Source organism: Felis catus, chromosome C2 (assembly GCF_018350175.1).
Source record: "Felis catus isolate Fca126 chromosome C2, F.catus_Fca126_mat1.0, whole genome shotgun sequence".
NCBI classification, from domain to species: Eukaryota; Metazoa; Chordata; class Mammalia; order Carnivora; family Felidae; genus Felis; species Felis catus.
In genome coordinates, this window is record NC_058376.1 from 108142450 (window position 1) to 108155888 (window position 13439).

At 42.0% G+C, this 13439-nt stretch overlaps 1 protein-coding gene across 7 annotated transcripts in view; it reads right to left on the bottom strand.

The window, feature by feature from the left end:
• Positions 1-13439, bottom strand: part of KCNAB1 (potassium voltage-gated channel subfamily A regulatory beta subunit 1) — a 419709-nt gene that overhangs the window by 19024 nt on the left and 387246 nt on the right. For all 7 annotated transcript variants that reach the window (XM_019810530.3, XM_019810528.3, XM_011286073.4 and 4 more), the window contains 3 exons: positions 2883-2968; positions 2104-2224; positions 659-753 (listed from right to left, as the gene is read on the bottom strand). In XM_019810530.3, the coding sequence (XP_019666089.1) occupies positions 659-753; positions 2104-2224; positions 2883-2968 (302 nt within the window). The remainder of the gene's footprint in view (positions 1-658; positions 754-2103; positions 2225-2882; positions 2969-13439) is intronic.

The window sequence follows — 13439 nt, forward strand, 5'->3', positions numbered from 1 at the left end:
CCAGATATTCTGAATGGAGGTAATTTTATGTCACTGATGTTGAATACCTTTATGCTTCAGAGAAGAATTTAAACTGTAAGACTCAGCAGCCAGTTGACCCTGTGAAAATACCAGCCTTGAGCCTGAGTGTCAGATCCTTGCTTGGCTATGCATTGGCTTCCCAAAGCCTCCCTCCTTAACCTGCCCCCCCCCCACCCCCCACCCCACACAGTAAACAACATCAACCAACCTCAGGCCATACTCAGCTACAATTGGTCAGCCCCAACTGTTTGGTCAAATAAAGTAAAAATAGATCCTCTTATAAAGAAAAGGGATTTTACATTTCATCAGTTTCAAAGCAGGAATGAAATGCCTTCTTTAACCTAAGAATAACAGCTAGGGATTTGATCCCCCGTAAGTGCAACCAGGTCATTGGGCATTTCTTCCTCGTCCCCAGGGAATTTTCTGTGCTGACAGATTCTGAACGCCTGACTGACGCCCAGCCAGGAGCAGAGGCCTCCCCGGGGCTCAGGAGAGCCTGCCTAAAGACAGTGGCCCGGCCGGCCGAGGCCGCGCTGTGCCTGAGCCAGGAAGCCACAGGCTGCTGCGAGCTGCTGTGTTCAGTCTTCTTCCCTCTCTCCCATCCCCAGACTCTCTTTCTAGAAGTGGAGGAAAGTACCTTCAGCGAAGCCCTAGAACTTTCAGGCACTCCATTTCCGTATTTTCCTGAGATGATTCCACAGGCAAGTGGAGACCACGTCATTGCTCCAACTCCTGCAGAAGAAGGAAACTGAATACGGTGCTTGTGCAAACTGAGAGCAAAAGTGTGGGAGTACTTAAACAGGACTTGGGTAGTTACAGGAAAACAGCTAGTCAGATAAGTCAGTATACTTCTTTCCATTACATTTTAGTTATTTACAAGTTGTGCTTCATTTTAAAATTTCTTTTAATGTTTATTTATTTTTGAGAGGGAGAGAGAGAGGAACAGGGCCTGAGCAGGGGACGGGGAGAGAGTGAGGGAGACACAATCTGAACCAGGCTCCGGGCTCTGAGCTCTCAGTACAGAGTCCAATGCGGGGCTCAAACCCATGCACCATGAGATCATGGCCTGAGCCGAAGTGGGACGCTTAACTGACTGGGCCACCCAGGCGCCCCCGTCGTGCTTCATTTTTATAAACCAGTGGAACACGTCCTGTCAGTTGTAGGGAGCAGGCCTTGTCTTCAGGCCAAACAAGCCTGAAACTGTGGCTCATTCATAACTTCCTGATGTCCAAAATTGACGTCTCTTTTTATACTCAGAGACAAGCACTATGACTTGCACAGGAGGATGCTTCAGTGCTTCTCTGGTCCACTCTGCCCGAATAGTGCCTGGTACTTAGAAGCCCCGTGCCTGCTGCATGTTGGACACACAGCAAGTGCCAGCAATTGTAACTGTTATTGCTGTTGAATGTTTTATTCTTTTTCTTCCCCTCCGCCAGTACTTTTCCTGCTCTATAGTTTAGGAACCTCTATTTTTTAGGAAGAAAGTTATCTCTGAACGGTGTTTTCCTAAATAAGTCTGGACACGGCTTATTCATATTTTTCTGATAATCCAAAATTCTTATGTATATGTTGCATATATCTTTCTTTCTTTGAAATTATGACATCTACCTTCATAGATACGCAGTGCTAGGCTTGTCAGGTACTCTAGAACTCCCCGTGTCTAACTTCTAACAGGCACGGAGTTGAAGATTTAGATGTATATATCCATAATTTTTTTTTTTTTTTTTTAGAAAGGCAGTGATAATCTACTCAAAGATGCCTGCCTTGACTAGAGAAGCACCCTACGAAAAAATGAGTTCATTCCTTGTTTCTGCCCTTCTTTCTATACGCAGTTTTTGGAACACCTACAGAGTACAGCTTATACGCCAGTCACAATTTACAACTGATTGGATTTCATCAGTGATACCCTATAGACTACCCTTTAGGGACTTCCGATGTCTTTACAGTCTCTGAAATGGAGAGTTCTTACAATCTCTATGTTAATTAGGAACATTAAGGAAAGCATTTCAGTAATACTTTTTTTCCAGATCACTGATACTTCTATTGTTAAAAATAATCAGTAAATTTGATTGTGAAGATTACCTATTTTATGGTAGAGCTCGGGTAGCTGAACCTCCACTTTCTCTCTCTGAAAAAGATGGTACTCAGCTTGTTCACAGACCGGTGGGATCATATTGAACTGCCTTGCTACAGAATAGGCTTCCTGGGGAGAAATAAGATTGCAGCTGAATTGATACTGATGAGAAATAAGGCTGCCCTGTGATTTGTATGCATGAGCAAACTTCGTTTTAGTGAAATCAGTAGAAACCAAGAAACATGTAGGATGCCAAATAATAAGCGATGTTATGGCCATCAATCTCGCTAAGAGCAGTATCAAATGCAAGAAATCCTTATTCTTTGGGAGGGTCTGGACCGAGTAAAGTCCAGGGCAAATAAGTCAAAGTGTGAATCGTCATAGTCCATGATAAAACCCATAATTTAAGTTCCTAAAGAAATAACTCACACTAACATATAAAGATTAGCATGTTATAAACAGTATAGTCATTTAGCATAGTTTTTAAAAAGGAAGCCAGACTATTTTGTTCATGTATGTCACTAGCTGGGGAATCCATTGTATCCTCTTGCCACTGAAGAACATGACAGAATATGATTCTTGTTAGAGACCTGCACCTTCACTGTTGTATTCTGACCTGATGAGATCCGGCCCCATATCCATCTCTGTAACGACAGAATTGATCATAGCATTCTAGTGCCAGGGTGATTGTTAAGAACGTTTGCGAAAGGCCTTGCAATTTACACATTGTATCTGAAAAATAATAATAAGGTATTTAATGGCCGTTTAAAAACAGAAATGAAATTACCATGATCTCCATAGCACTCCACCGGGAGGTCCCCCAGTACATTGCCATTCCTTGGTTTATCACATGTGTCATGGCTCGAACAATTTCTGTAGAAGCCCAAACAGCATTTCATTAGTTTCTCTAATTCTCAGAGTTATGTGATCTTTTTTTTTTTTTTCCGCCTGCCCAAATGTTAGAAGCTTAATGCAATTATTTGTTTTATTAATAGAATTACTTTGACACCGGTGACAACATAATAGTCTAACATGAAATATCGACGGTGTGGAGGCTGCTGGTACTTTTGGATAATTCGACTTTCCATTTTCGGTTTGCAGCAATACCACTAAATGATATTAAAAACATAATGACCACTTTAAGTTCTTCCTTTACTTTTATTACTTCATGGTTGCTGGCCTGATTAAAGGACATATGATTAAACCTTTCTCAAAACCTGGGTACCTTGTTCACCAAAATAAGAGGAGGAAACATTTATCTTGACTGTGTAGAATGTAAGGTCACTGAGGATAGAAGGCCTGTCTTCGTGTGTTGGATTTGCAGAGCTGGGCCTCACACGGGGGTGTCTGTTTAATAGAGATGACTCAACAACAATGTGTTTAGCAGAAAGATAAACATGTTAAATGCTGAACAAACAGCTGAGCCACAGTGGCTCCCAGCCCACAATGGCACACCCTGTCCTTGACCACTTTGAACTAAACTTTATTCTAAGACATCCATGGGATGCGTTTCACCAGGGCCTGTTTGTGGCCCCACTGAGTTTGCTCATCAGCTTCTTTCAGCTTGACATCACATTTCCTAAACGGGAGAATGAATCCTTTCCCCAGAGAGCTCGAGTTGAGCTAATTCTCCTGGCACCAGCCAGATGTGATACAAAACCAGAGACCATGGAGAACCTCACGCTCGATGGCGTGGAAAAAGTCAAAGACGTGGCTGGATTTCTTTTACAAAGCGGGTCAAAACACCTAGCATGCCAGGTTATTTGACAATTTTCAAGGGGTTGCAGGCCTCATACTTCTCTGTGTCCTACTAATACCCACAGGGTACGTGTCTTTCAGAAAAAGCAAATCCTTGTCTCAGAGTTGAGTTGAAGTGGATATATTCTTATTTTATTTGTCACAAGCAAATTGGTATCTAAATGGGTAGGGGACAGGATATGGAGTGAAACAGCCAGGGTTAGAGACTTGGCTTTCTTGCTTGTTTGGCTTTTAAATTGCCCTTGGTTTATTTGTTTGGACGATGGGAATGCTTTTACTCGCCATCGTCTTCTCAACAGAGGTGGAATTTGGCTGATAAGAAAAATATTTTTCTTTCTTGGAGAGAGACTCCTACGTATCAGGTAATAACTCAGTAATCACCCAGCAACTAAAACTCTAAGTTCCTTCCCCCTTATAAAGCAAATGAGATACAAAAAAAAAGCCACTTGAAACATTTTCCTCTTACTATACAAATAGAAATGAGCGCTTGTGATGAACATTTCTAGAAGTAGAAAGCCATCCTTTAAATCTCTCCCCAGAAGTTTCACTCTGCTCAGACACTTCCACGGTGGCACCGGCCCCCTTCCTTTCACATCCTGTTTCATTCAGAGCTCAGGAGTTCATTCCATCAGCAGTATTCATTAAGTGTCTGTAGTGCCGGGTGTTGGGGATATTGTGGTGAATCAATCATGTTGGTAAACACGGATGAGGTTAACAGGGAATAAATTGAACCCAAGACACTCCCCTATCTCTATTCTATAATCAGTAAAATGAGCATAGGACAGTTTAATGGCTTGGCCACATCGTTGTCACTGAGGCTTTGACAAGAGCAGCTAAAGTCAAGTGGCGGTTGTGACTTCCTGTACCTTCACTCACTTATTCACCATACACGTATTGAAAACCTAATTATTTGCCAGGGACCGGGCCAGCTGCTGGGTTCATCTGTGAGCAAAACACATACAGAGCTCCTGGACTCAGGGAGTTTAGAGTTGAGAGGAGGAAGAATGGGGACATACACAAGTAAGTAATTACAAAAATGTGAAGTGTTATGAAGAAAACAAACAGGGGGCTGAGATAAGGAATGAGGTCAAGGAGGGTCTCCCCAAGGAGGAAGGTGTAGGCATCAAGAATAAAAAAGGAGCCAGCCATGTGAAGCGCAAGGAAAGAACATTCTAGGCAGATGGAACAGCATGCACAGGACAGAGCTTAGGGAGTTCTAGCAAAAAAGTAATCTAGCCATTGTGGCAGGAGCTTACTTAGGAAGGAAGGAGGACGGGGTAGAAGATACAGTGGGCAGAGGGCAAGCCATGTTGTTTGTATGTTATTCAAAGTTTAACGGGAAGTTAGCATTCTCTAGGTAAGGAAATGAGAGGAAGGAGTTTACATTTTTGAACACTATTTCTGCCTCTGCTATAGGGAATCTGTTGTGAGGGGGAGGGATTGCAGGAAGACCTTCAGGAAGGAATGCAGTGTTCCAGGCAGGAGATGAGGGTGGTGGTAGTAAAGGCAGCAAAACATGGATGGATTCAAAATATATTTTGGAGGTAGAATCCACCAGACTTAAGGATGGACTGAATATAGCAAATGAGGGAAAGGAAGGAATCAAGGTGATCTCCCAGATATCTGGCCGTTTACAGGGATGAGGAAGACTGAGGGGCAACAGGTTTAGAGAGAAAAATTAAGCGTTCTTCTTTTTTTTTTTTTTTAAGAGAGAGAGAGAGAGTGAGTGGGGGAGAGGGGCAAAGAGAGAGAGGGAATCCCAAGCAGGCTCCATGCTGAGTGCTGAGCCTGACACGGGACTCAATCCCACGACCCTGGGATCATGACCTGAGCCGAAATCAAGAGTCAGACGCTCAACTGACCGAGCCAACCAGGCACCCCAAGAGTTCCTCTTTGGACGTGCAACATATGGAAATGCCTGTGAGATCCTAAAGGGGAAAATATCAGGTAGAAATCAGCGGACAAACGACATGGTCAGCAACCTGAGCAGGAGAAGATATGTTTATCAGTGATCAGTCTGTTAGTTGTATTTAAATTCACAGAAGTGGATGAGCCTACATACGGGGAGTCTGTCAAGAAAACAGAAAAGGTTCTACAAGCCAGCCCAGGAGTCAAAGGGGACACTGCAGGGTTCCAGTTTATCAGCTGCCAGAGGAGTGGGAAGGAAGCCAGGGTATGGGATGTTTCAGAGTCAAGAGCAGACAGTGCTCTGAGAAGGACCTGTGCCCACAGAGTGGAACACTGTGAGCGTTCAGATCAGAGGTCACTAAAACAGTGCCTGCTGGGTTTGGCCAAACAGTAGGGAGGTCCTTGTAGGTTATGAGAAGAACTGTTTCAGTGTCAGTTGTGCGATGGGACCACAGCCAGGCTGGAGCAGATGGAAGAAAAGGGTGTGGGGAAGACAGGCTTTCGGCATAACCTGAGTGGACTCTTTCAAGTTTGGAAGTGAATGAAACACAGAAACGGCTCAATGGCTGAAGGGGTACTGAGAGTCAAAGGAGAGATTTATTGTGAAGATGGGAGATGTGAAAAGTAAGCCTGTGTCCCATTGGAGTGATGTAAAAGGGCGGGGGGGGAGTGGGGAGGGATTGTTGATGATCCCTCCTGGGGGCTGGGCCAGAAGGGAGAGAAAGACTTGTTACAGTGAGATAGAGGACGGGCAAAGTACCCGTGAGGTGCAGAGGACACTTCTTCCAGATGGTGGAACCCCAACAAGTTTGTCAAACTCACTGGGGGAAGACATGGGAGCTCCCGACGAATTCTATTCCCAATAAGCTATCACTCAAGTGAGAAAGAGGTGGGTGTCAGGACAAGGTAAGCATGAGTGGTTCAGAGTATGGACAAGCCGATGCAAGACTTTCTAATGCCCCAAATCTTTTAGTTGCTGGTAATTTCTTGCTCCTCCCGGATTTGTTGGGCTTCTGACTTTGGCAGAATGAGGAACTCTTGGTAGTTCTGATCCTTGCAGGAGGCTGCAGCACTGAATGCAGGCAAAAATGGCGGGAGAAGTGAGGGGCCGCAGTTGGAGATTCATGTTGCCACAGATTAAAAATTAAACTTAACGAATGTTAAATTTGTCTTCCTTCCTTCCTTCCTTCCTTCCTTCCTTCCTTCCTTCCTTCCTTCCTTCCTTCCTTCCTTCCTAACATCAGAGAAAAATCCCCCAAGTTGTTTAGCCATGTAGCAAGAACTTGCCATACTAATATGGCTAAAGGGGGCTTTTACACAATTCTACTGTTTAAGGACACAAGAGGGCAGCATTGTTGAAAGAAAAAAATCAACTGAGTCTAGGTGGTTTTACTCCTGTCTCCTGGAGATGCGGTTTAAAAGCACCCCTGTCACAGCATGCATTCCAGGTGGGAAAAGGATGTTAGGAAGGTTTTTATGTGCATTGTAATGCACCTGCCTCTGGGAAAGGATATGCAGACAAACATGATTAAATCTGGCAACCTAGGCCAGAATGCAACTCCCTCTGCTTTTCCAGGAAGCGGTAGTTTTCATCAGGGACTGCACACTAAAACACACTACAACATGAAAACTATACTATCGGACCTCCACTGAAGTTCTTTTATATCAGAATCTTTAGATGTGAGGCCCCAGCATCAGCAGTTTAAAAGCTCATCCCAGGTGATTCTAGAGTGCAGCCAGGGTTTAGAACCACTGTGCTTGTCTATACCAATCTTAGCTAAGTGTACTTCCTGCCCCGCAGCACCCCTCCCCCCCCGCCCCGCCCCCCAGCAGCATCAACAGCATCTGGAAACTTGTTAGAAATGCAAATTCCAGGGTCTTACTCTAGACCTACTGAATTACAAACTTGGGGGGGGGGGGGCAGCAGTCTGTGTTTTAAGCAGCCCTGCAAGCAATTCTGGTGTGTTTTGAGAATCACTGCTTCATCCCATTCCTAAGTAAGCCATTACAGGGTGTATAAACTTCCTCCCACATTTCCTCTTCTGCTCTTTCATCTAAATGCTTCATACTGTAATTTAACCTTTAATTATTTGCTGTAGTACACATGCAAACAGTCACTATGACATCCGTGCGCACATGTGCGCGCGCGCGCACACACACACACACACACTTTGGTATACATTGAAGTCACCCAAGGAATTTGATGAAAAGGCAGAGGTCCAGATCCTAGCCTACTTCCGTGTGCCTAGGCCTTTGTGTTATTTTCATTGGCTCTCAAACCTCAAAGTTTGAGAAACTCTAAGCTTATTGAAAAAACTCTCTCTAAGCTATTGAAAAACGTTGTTAAATGTTCCCCGTGTACTCCTTTCCAGGTTGAAACATTCATTATTCTTTGACCCAAGGGCCACAGACAGCTCTCTCTTACTCTCTGTATCCTTAGCACGCAGCTGGCCCTCTATAAATGGGGCAAGTCAGTTTGGTTCCTGGGGGTATTCCATTTCATCATTTGTAAAGTGAGGCCGACATTGATCCCGGGGCATTCTTCAAAGCTTGACCTGAGATAACGTGTGTAGATCAATTTGTGAAATCTAAAATTGTAACACAAATGAGAAACAAGCAAGCAGGATGTGGCCCCGGTTGTTTCTTCTCAAATAGGCTCAGATTTTAGTTACAAAATTTTAGTTACAAAAAAATTAAAATGTTGACATTCTTCTTGCAGTAATGTAGGTCATCTGTATTTTAAAATATGTATTTTATGGTAAAGGACTTCATAAAATTGTTTATTTTGAGTGCAAAAAATGTGTTGATAAACATGTTTTTTAACTGGTCCTTATACAACAAAATCGTTGCTTACGTTAAACTGATTTTCATGGGAAATGTACCCAATAGCTTTGAAAGTTGTAAGCAAATAGTTATACTGCATGAACAATAAACCATAAGAACCACAGATAAAAATATGCAGAAATTAGTGTTTTGATCAAATAAAATGGACTCAAGTTAATCTGGCCACAGTGACACAGAATAATAAAAACAAAAGAAACCTCAGAGATAATCCAGTGCAGTTTCCTCTTACCCTAGATGAGGAAACAGGCTAGAAGCTCACTGTATTAAGGTATATTTAAAATATTTCAAAAATGCTTACAAAAATGTTAACAGTGAAATACACAAAATAATAATTGTACTATATGGTGGAACTCTACGTAATTTTGTTCTCCATTTTCCAAGATTCCTGGACATTTCTGGAAACGTGTTGTCATACTTTTTGAATATAAAAAAGACAAAAAGGATATTCCCTAGCAAACAAAGGTACCGCTTTAAAACACCAATGTTGTAGATTAATTCACAAATATTTTCAACCGAATGAAACTGCCATTGTTAGAATTCGGAAATGGTTCACTATTGATAGTCTCATTCATATGGTTCAACCTGATCCTGTCTTTTTTCAGAGGAGAGGACCATGGTGGAGGCTTGGTTTCATCCAAGGAGTTACAGACACTAATAAAAAAAATAAGTCTAAACTTGGGCACACTTTTTACTCCAAACCAGCTGTTTGTTTATTTAACTACCGCTGTTTATTGTCTATTTAATTTCAGAAACTTCCGGTGGAGGGTTTATAATGGCGCCTCTTTGTGGCTTAGAGGTTTCTCCTTGCTTTATCAATCTATTATCTTCCTGGCTGTGGAGAATCCTCCCTTAGGGCCCAACTGAGTGTCTGGAGACAGAGAACTATCCTTTCTTATAGGAATGGAAACAATGGAGTACATCACGTTCAGCCTTGAAGCTTTGCTGACTGAGGAAAGCCTCACTTTTTTTTTTGCCTCACAGAGCACACACCAGGATTCAGGAGACATGGTTTTGTCCCATCACTGTCACTACCTTGGGAATATCCCTTGACCTTGCTGGATCTCAGTTTCTTCAACACAGGTGAGCAGACTGATATTAACTGAGCACACAGGTAATGTTTCTTAAACCTGTTTTGGTGGATAATATGTTAACTTCCATTTCACTGGTGAAGAAGCTGAGGCTCAGAAAGAGTCACTTGGCAAGTTCTTAGTAGAGAGTCTATGAGGACACTTCTAGCTTTGAAGTTCTAGAAGGCTTTGTGTATAGTGCACTGTGGGAGAAGGTGGGCTGGGGACCGAAAAATAATAGGGTGTTTGCTTAATTCCACTGTGTATCTGTGAACATGAAATGCCTTGTGTGTGGTTATATCCAGCCCTTTGCATTTAGTACATGATGACTATCATTCTTGCGTGATGTGTATGAATGACTTGGGAAATGTAAGCTCTTTTTGCTTCCTTGAAGAAAGATTTCCAATTTGAGGACTCTTTGAAAAAAGAGCCAAAAAAGGGATTGTGTCTGCATCTGAGCTGTTGAAACTCAGAAAAAAAGTGGTCTTCACAAGATAGCTTATAAAGAATAGCATTCTGGGTCGAGACATAGGCCAAAATGATCAGAATAGACAAGATTCAAGAGACTAGAAAGCGATACATGGACTGAGCCAAGTCAGTAAAGCCTTTCAAATTAAACCTTGTTCAAAACTCTGACCCCAGAATGGAGCTATATCTCTCTGAGGACAATGCATTGTCCTTACCCTGTAGCTACCCTGTCCCTAAAGGGAACATGGTCCTCAACCAAACACTGTCTTTCCTGGACACTTAGAACTGGGCCTCTGATATTGCCCAGATGTGATTTCTGGATCTTATTCTGAAATGTGGAATAAGTTACTGACATGGGACACTTTTAGTCTCACTTTGACCTGAAGTCCAAAGGACCTGAACAAAAACAGTAGTTGGTAAGTACCTGTAAGTTCCAAAGTGAGTCACTGGACCACCTATGTAGGACTGGTAAAAAGGCCTGGCCATCTTTAGCCTAACATCCACCTTGAAAGAATAAATGGGTGGAGGCTGAGAGATAATTTAGTTGGATTTGAGTTCCATGGCATCTCCCCACCTCCTTCTGTGATGCCTCTCTCCCCTTCCACGTTTCACCTCCTCTCAAACGAAATAAAACTCCAGAACCAAAAATTCCCATTTGCAGAACTTGCAAATAAGAGCAGCTCCCTGAAGCAAGAGCCTGAAATTGCTGTGGCTTTTCCAGAACAGACACTGCTGTTCTGGGGACTCCTCATTCCTTTTCAGCTCCCCCTGCAGAGTGGGGAAGCTATGCGATGCTGTATGCTTTTAATATTATTTCTTCCTCCACCAGACATGTGCCCTTTAACCCTAGCAAAAGAGCAACTGTTCATTTTACACTTAGATAAATATGGCCAAGTGACTTGCCTAAGGCAATGACAGAACTTTCCTTCGGTGCTGCTATATCCTCATTATTTCCCTGTAATTCTCTTATCGCCACCTCCAATCTTTCCAGCTTTTCACCTAACCACTACAGCCTGATGATACTCTCCAAGAAATAATTCTGTAGAATGTGGTTCATAAAATCCTACCTCTTCCTTCAACATAATCTAAATATGGCCCTGCTATTTCCTACTAAAATGAGGTTATTCCAAACTATCAGTTTGGAATACCTATATTTGGCTAATAGTAAATGATAGTAAAGAGATGATTTCCGCCCTGATGAAAAGGAGGTAGCTTCCACGATGAGTACAGTGCTGTGCTTATATATGTCAAATTCTACAGATTTGTGAACAGTGGAATGAATTCCAATTCACTTAAAAAAATTAAAAATGAGAGTAAATAAACCCATTGCCTTAAATTTGGTTTGGAGCAAGGCAACGAATAAACAGACTTTTAAACATTTAAGTTAACTGAAATTCCAGGGTTGCGCAAATTTCCCAAATACCTAACTTATATCTTCATCTGTAAAGCTAAAAGTTATACCATCAGTGGATCGTAGGAAACTAGCCTACAGCCTAAGTTCCCTTTGACAATGTTACTAGTCAATCTTTAAAAAAGGAATTTTTATAGTTTGAACATGGGTCTTTTTCTGACGTGGGATATCTCTCTGATACAAATGAAAACGTTAAAATTAGAGAAAAGATTTTCTTTCCTTCTGCCAAAACTTCTAAAGTTTTGCTTTTGCCAATTAAGCCCCACAGATTTTATCATAGAACATGGCTGTCTTAGTCTGTTCAGGTTGTTATAACAAAAATACCATAAACATATAACAAAAATACCACAGGTGGCTTAAACAACATTCACTTCTTATAGTCTGGGGCTAAGAAATATAGTACCAGGGCTCTGACAGATTCAGTGTCTGGTGAAATCTCACTTCCCGGTCCATAGACAGCCATCTTTTTGCCGTGTCCTCACAGGCATGAGGGAGATTGCTGGGGTCTTATTTACAAGGGAATTGATCCCATTCGTGAGGACTTTACCCTCATGACCCAATTACCTACCAAAGGTCCTACCATCACGTTGGGAATTACGTTTCAACCTATGAATTTTAGGGTAACACAAACCTTAGTTTACAGCAAACGCCAAGATAATTTTGGTCTAGAAAATTCTAAAGCAGGTGTTACCAGCTGCTCATGACTGCCATAGGTGACATGCCTGTGAACACCTGACTTTAAATAACCTGTTTTTTTTTTCCCCAGTCAATGTAACAGAATGAATGATCTATGAAATGTATGCAGAAATGAAAAAAAAAAATTAACCTGCCATGTAGATTTATTTGGTAGAACCAACTTATTCTAATTTAAAACCAGCTAAGTGAAAACTTTCTTATATATCAGGAATAATTATGGTAGAAGATAATTCTGGCATATGGCAATAAAACCTAATCAGCAACACATAGAAAGATAAGATAGATGTTATAGAGACCCCCTCATTTAGCCATAATATACAAACGATCTAAAAATGATATCTTTGAGAATGATCATCTTTGTATTTCGTGATCTGCAGCTTTACTTACTGATAAATGAGGATGTATCTAGCTTCTTGATGTATGAGATTCTGGGTTTTTTTTTTTTTTAATATATAAGTAAATTATTAAAAGCTCAATGGAAAGCTTTTAAATTGTAAAAGATTTACCAGCTCTTGTCTCTGGAAGTGTAGAGGTTATATATGCTTCAGATTGATTGTTCCAACAAATCACTGAGGACCAACTTCTTTCTCACTCTGCTATCCCCATACTGGTTTCCTCTGTAGCATTAATGTGGCTCTCAGCGGTGTCTATGGCCATGTGCTTCCCTATCCATACTTAGCAGGGCCCTCTTGCCTCAGTGTTCCGACTCCTGAGATTCACTCTGATTAGTCTGTTTTGGGCACGTGAACCACTGACTCTGACCAAAGGTAAAAAAGGGACTAATTGGTTTACCGTAACCCAGAACCCACATCGGAACCAAGGACCAGCAAGGGGAGAGGAAGCGGCTTTCCTATGGGTCACTTGGTGGTTTGGGGGCAGGGTCACCACCCACATGAAAACCTGGGTATCTGAGAAAAGAGAGATGATTACTTAGCAGACAACCCACAATTTCCACTGTGCTCTGATCAGGACTGGTTGGGCATGACAAAAACAGAGGGACAGGAAGAAGGCTAACTCTATTGAGTACTTACAGTTCGCTGGTCTCTATCCTGGACATGTTTATCAACATTATTGCATCTAAATTCTACTACAGCCCTCTGAGGTGGTATTACTACATTTCGATTTCACAGTTAAAGAAATTGAGGCTCAGAAAGATGAAAAACTTGATGAAACCAAGTTTCCACTTTTTCGC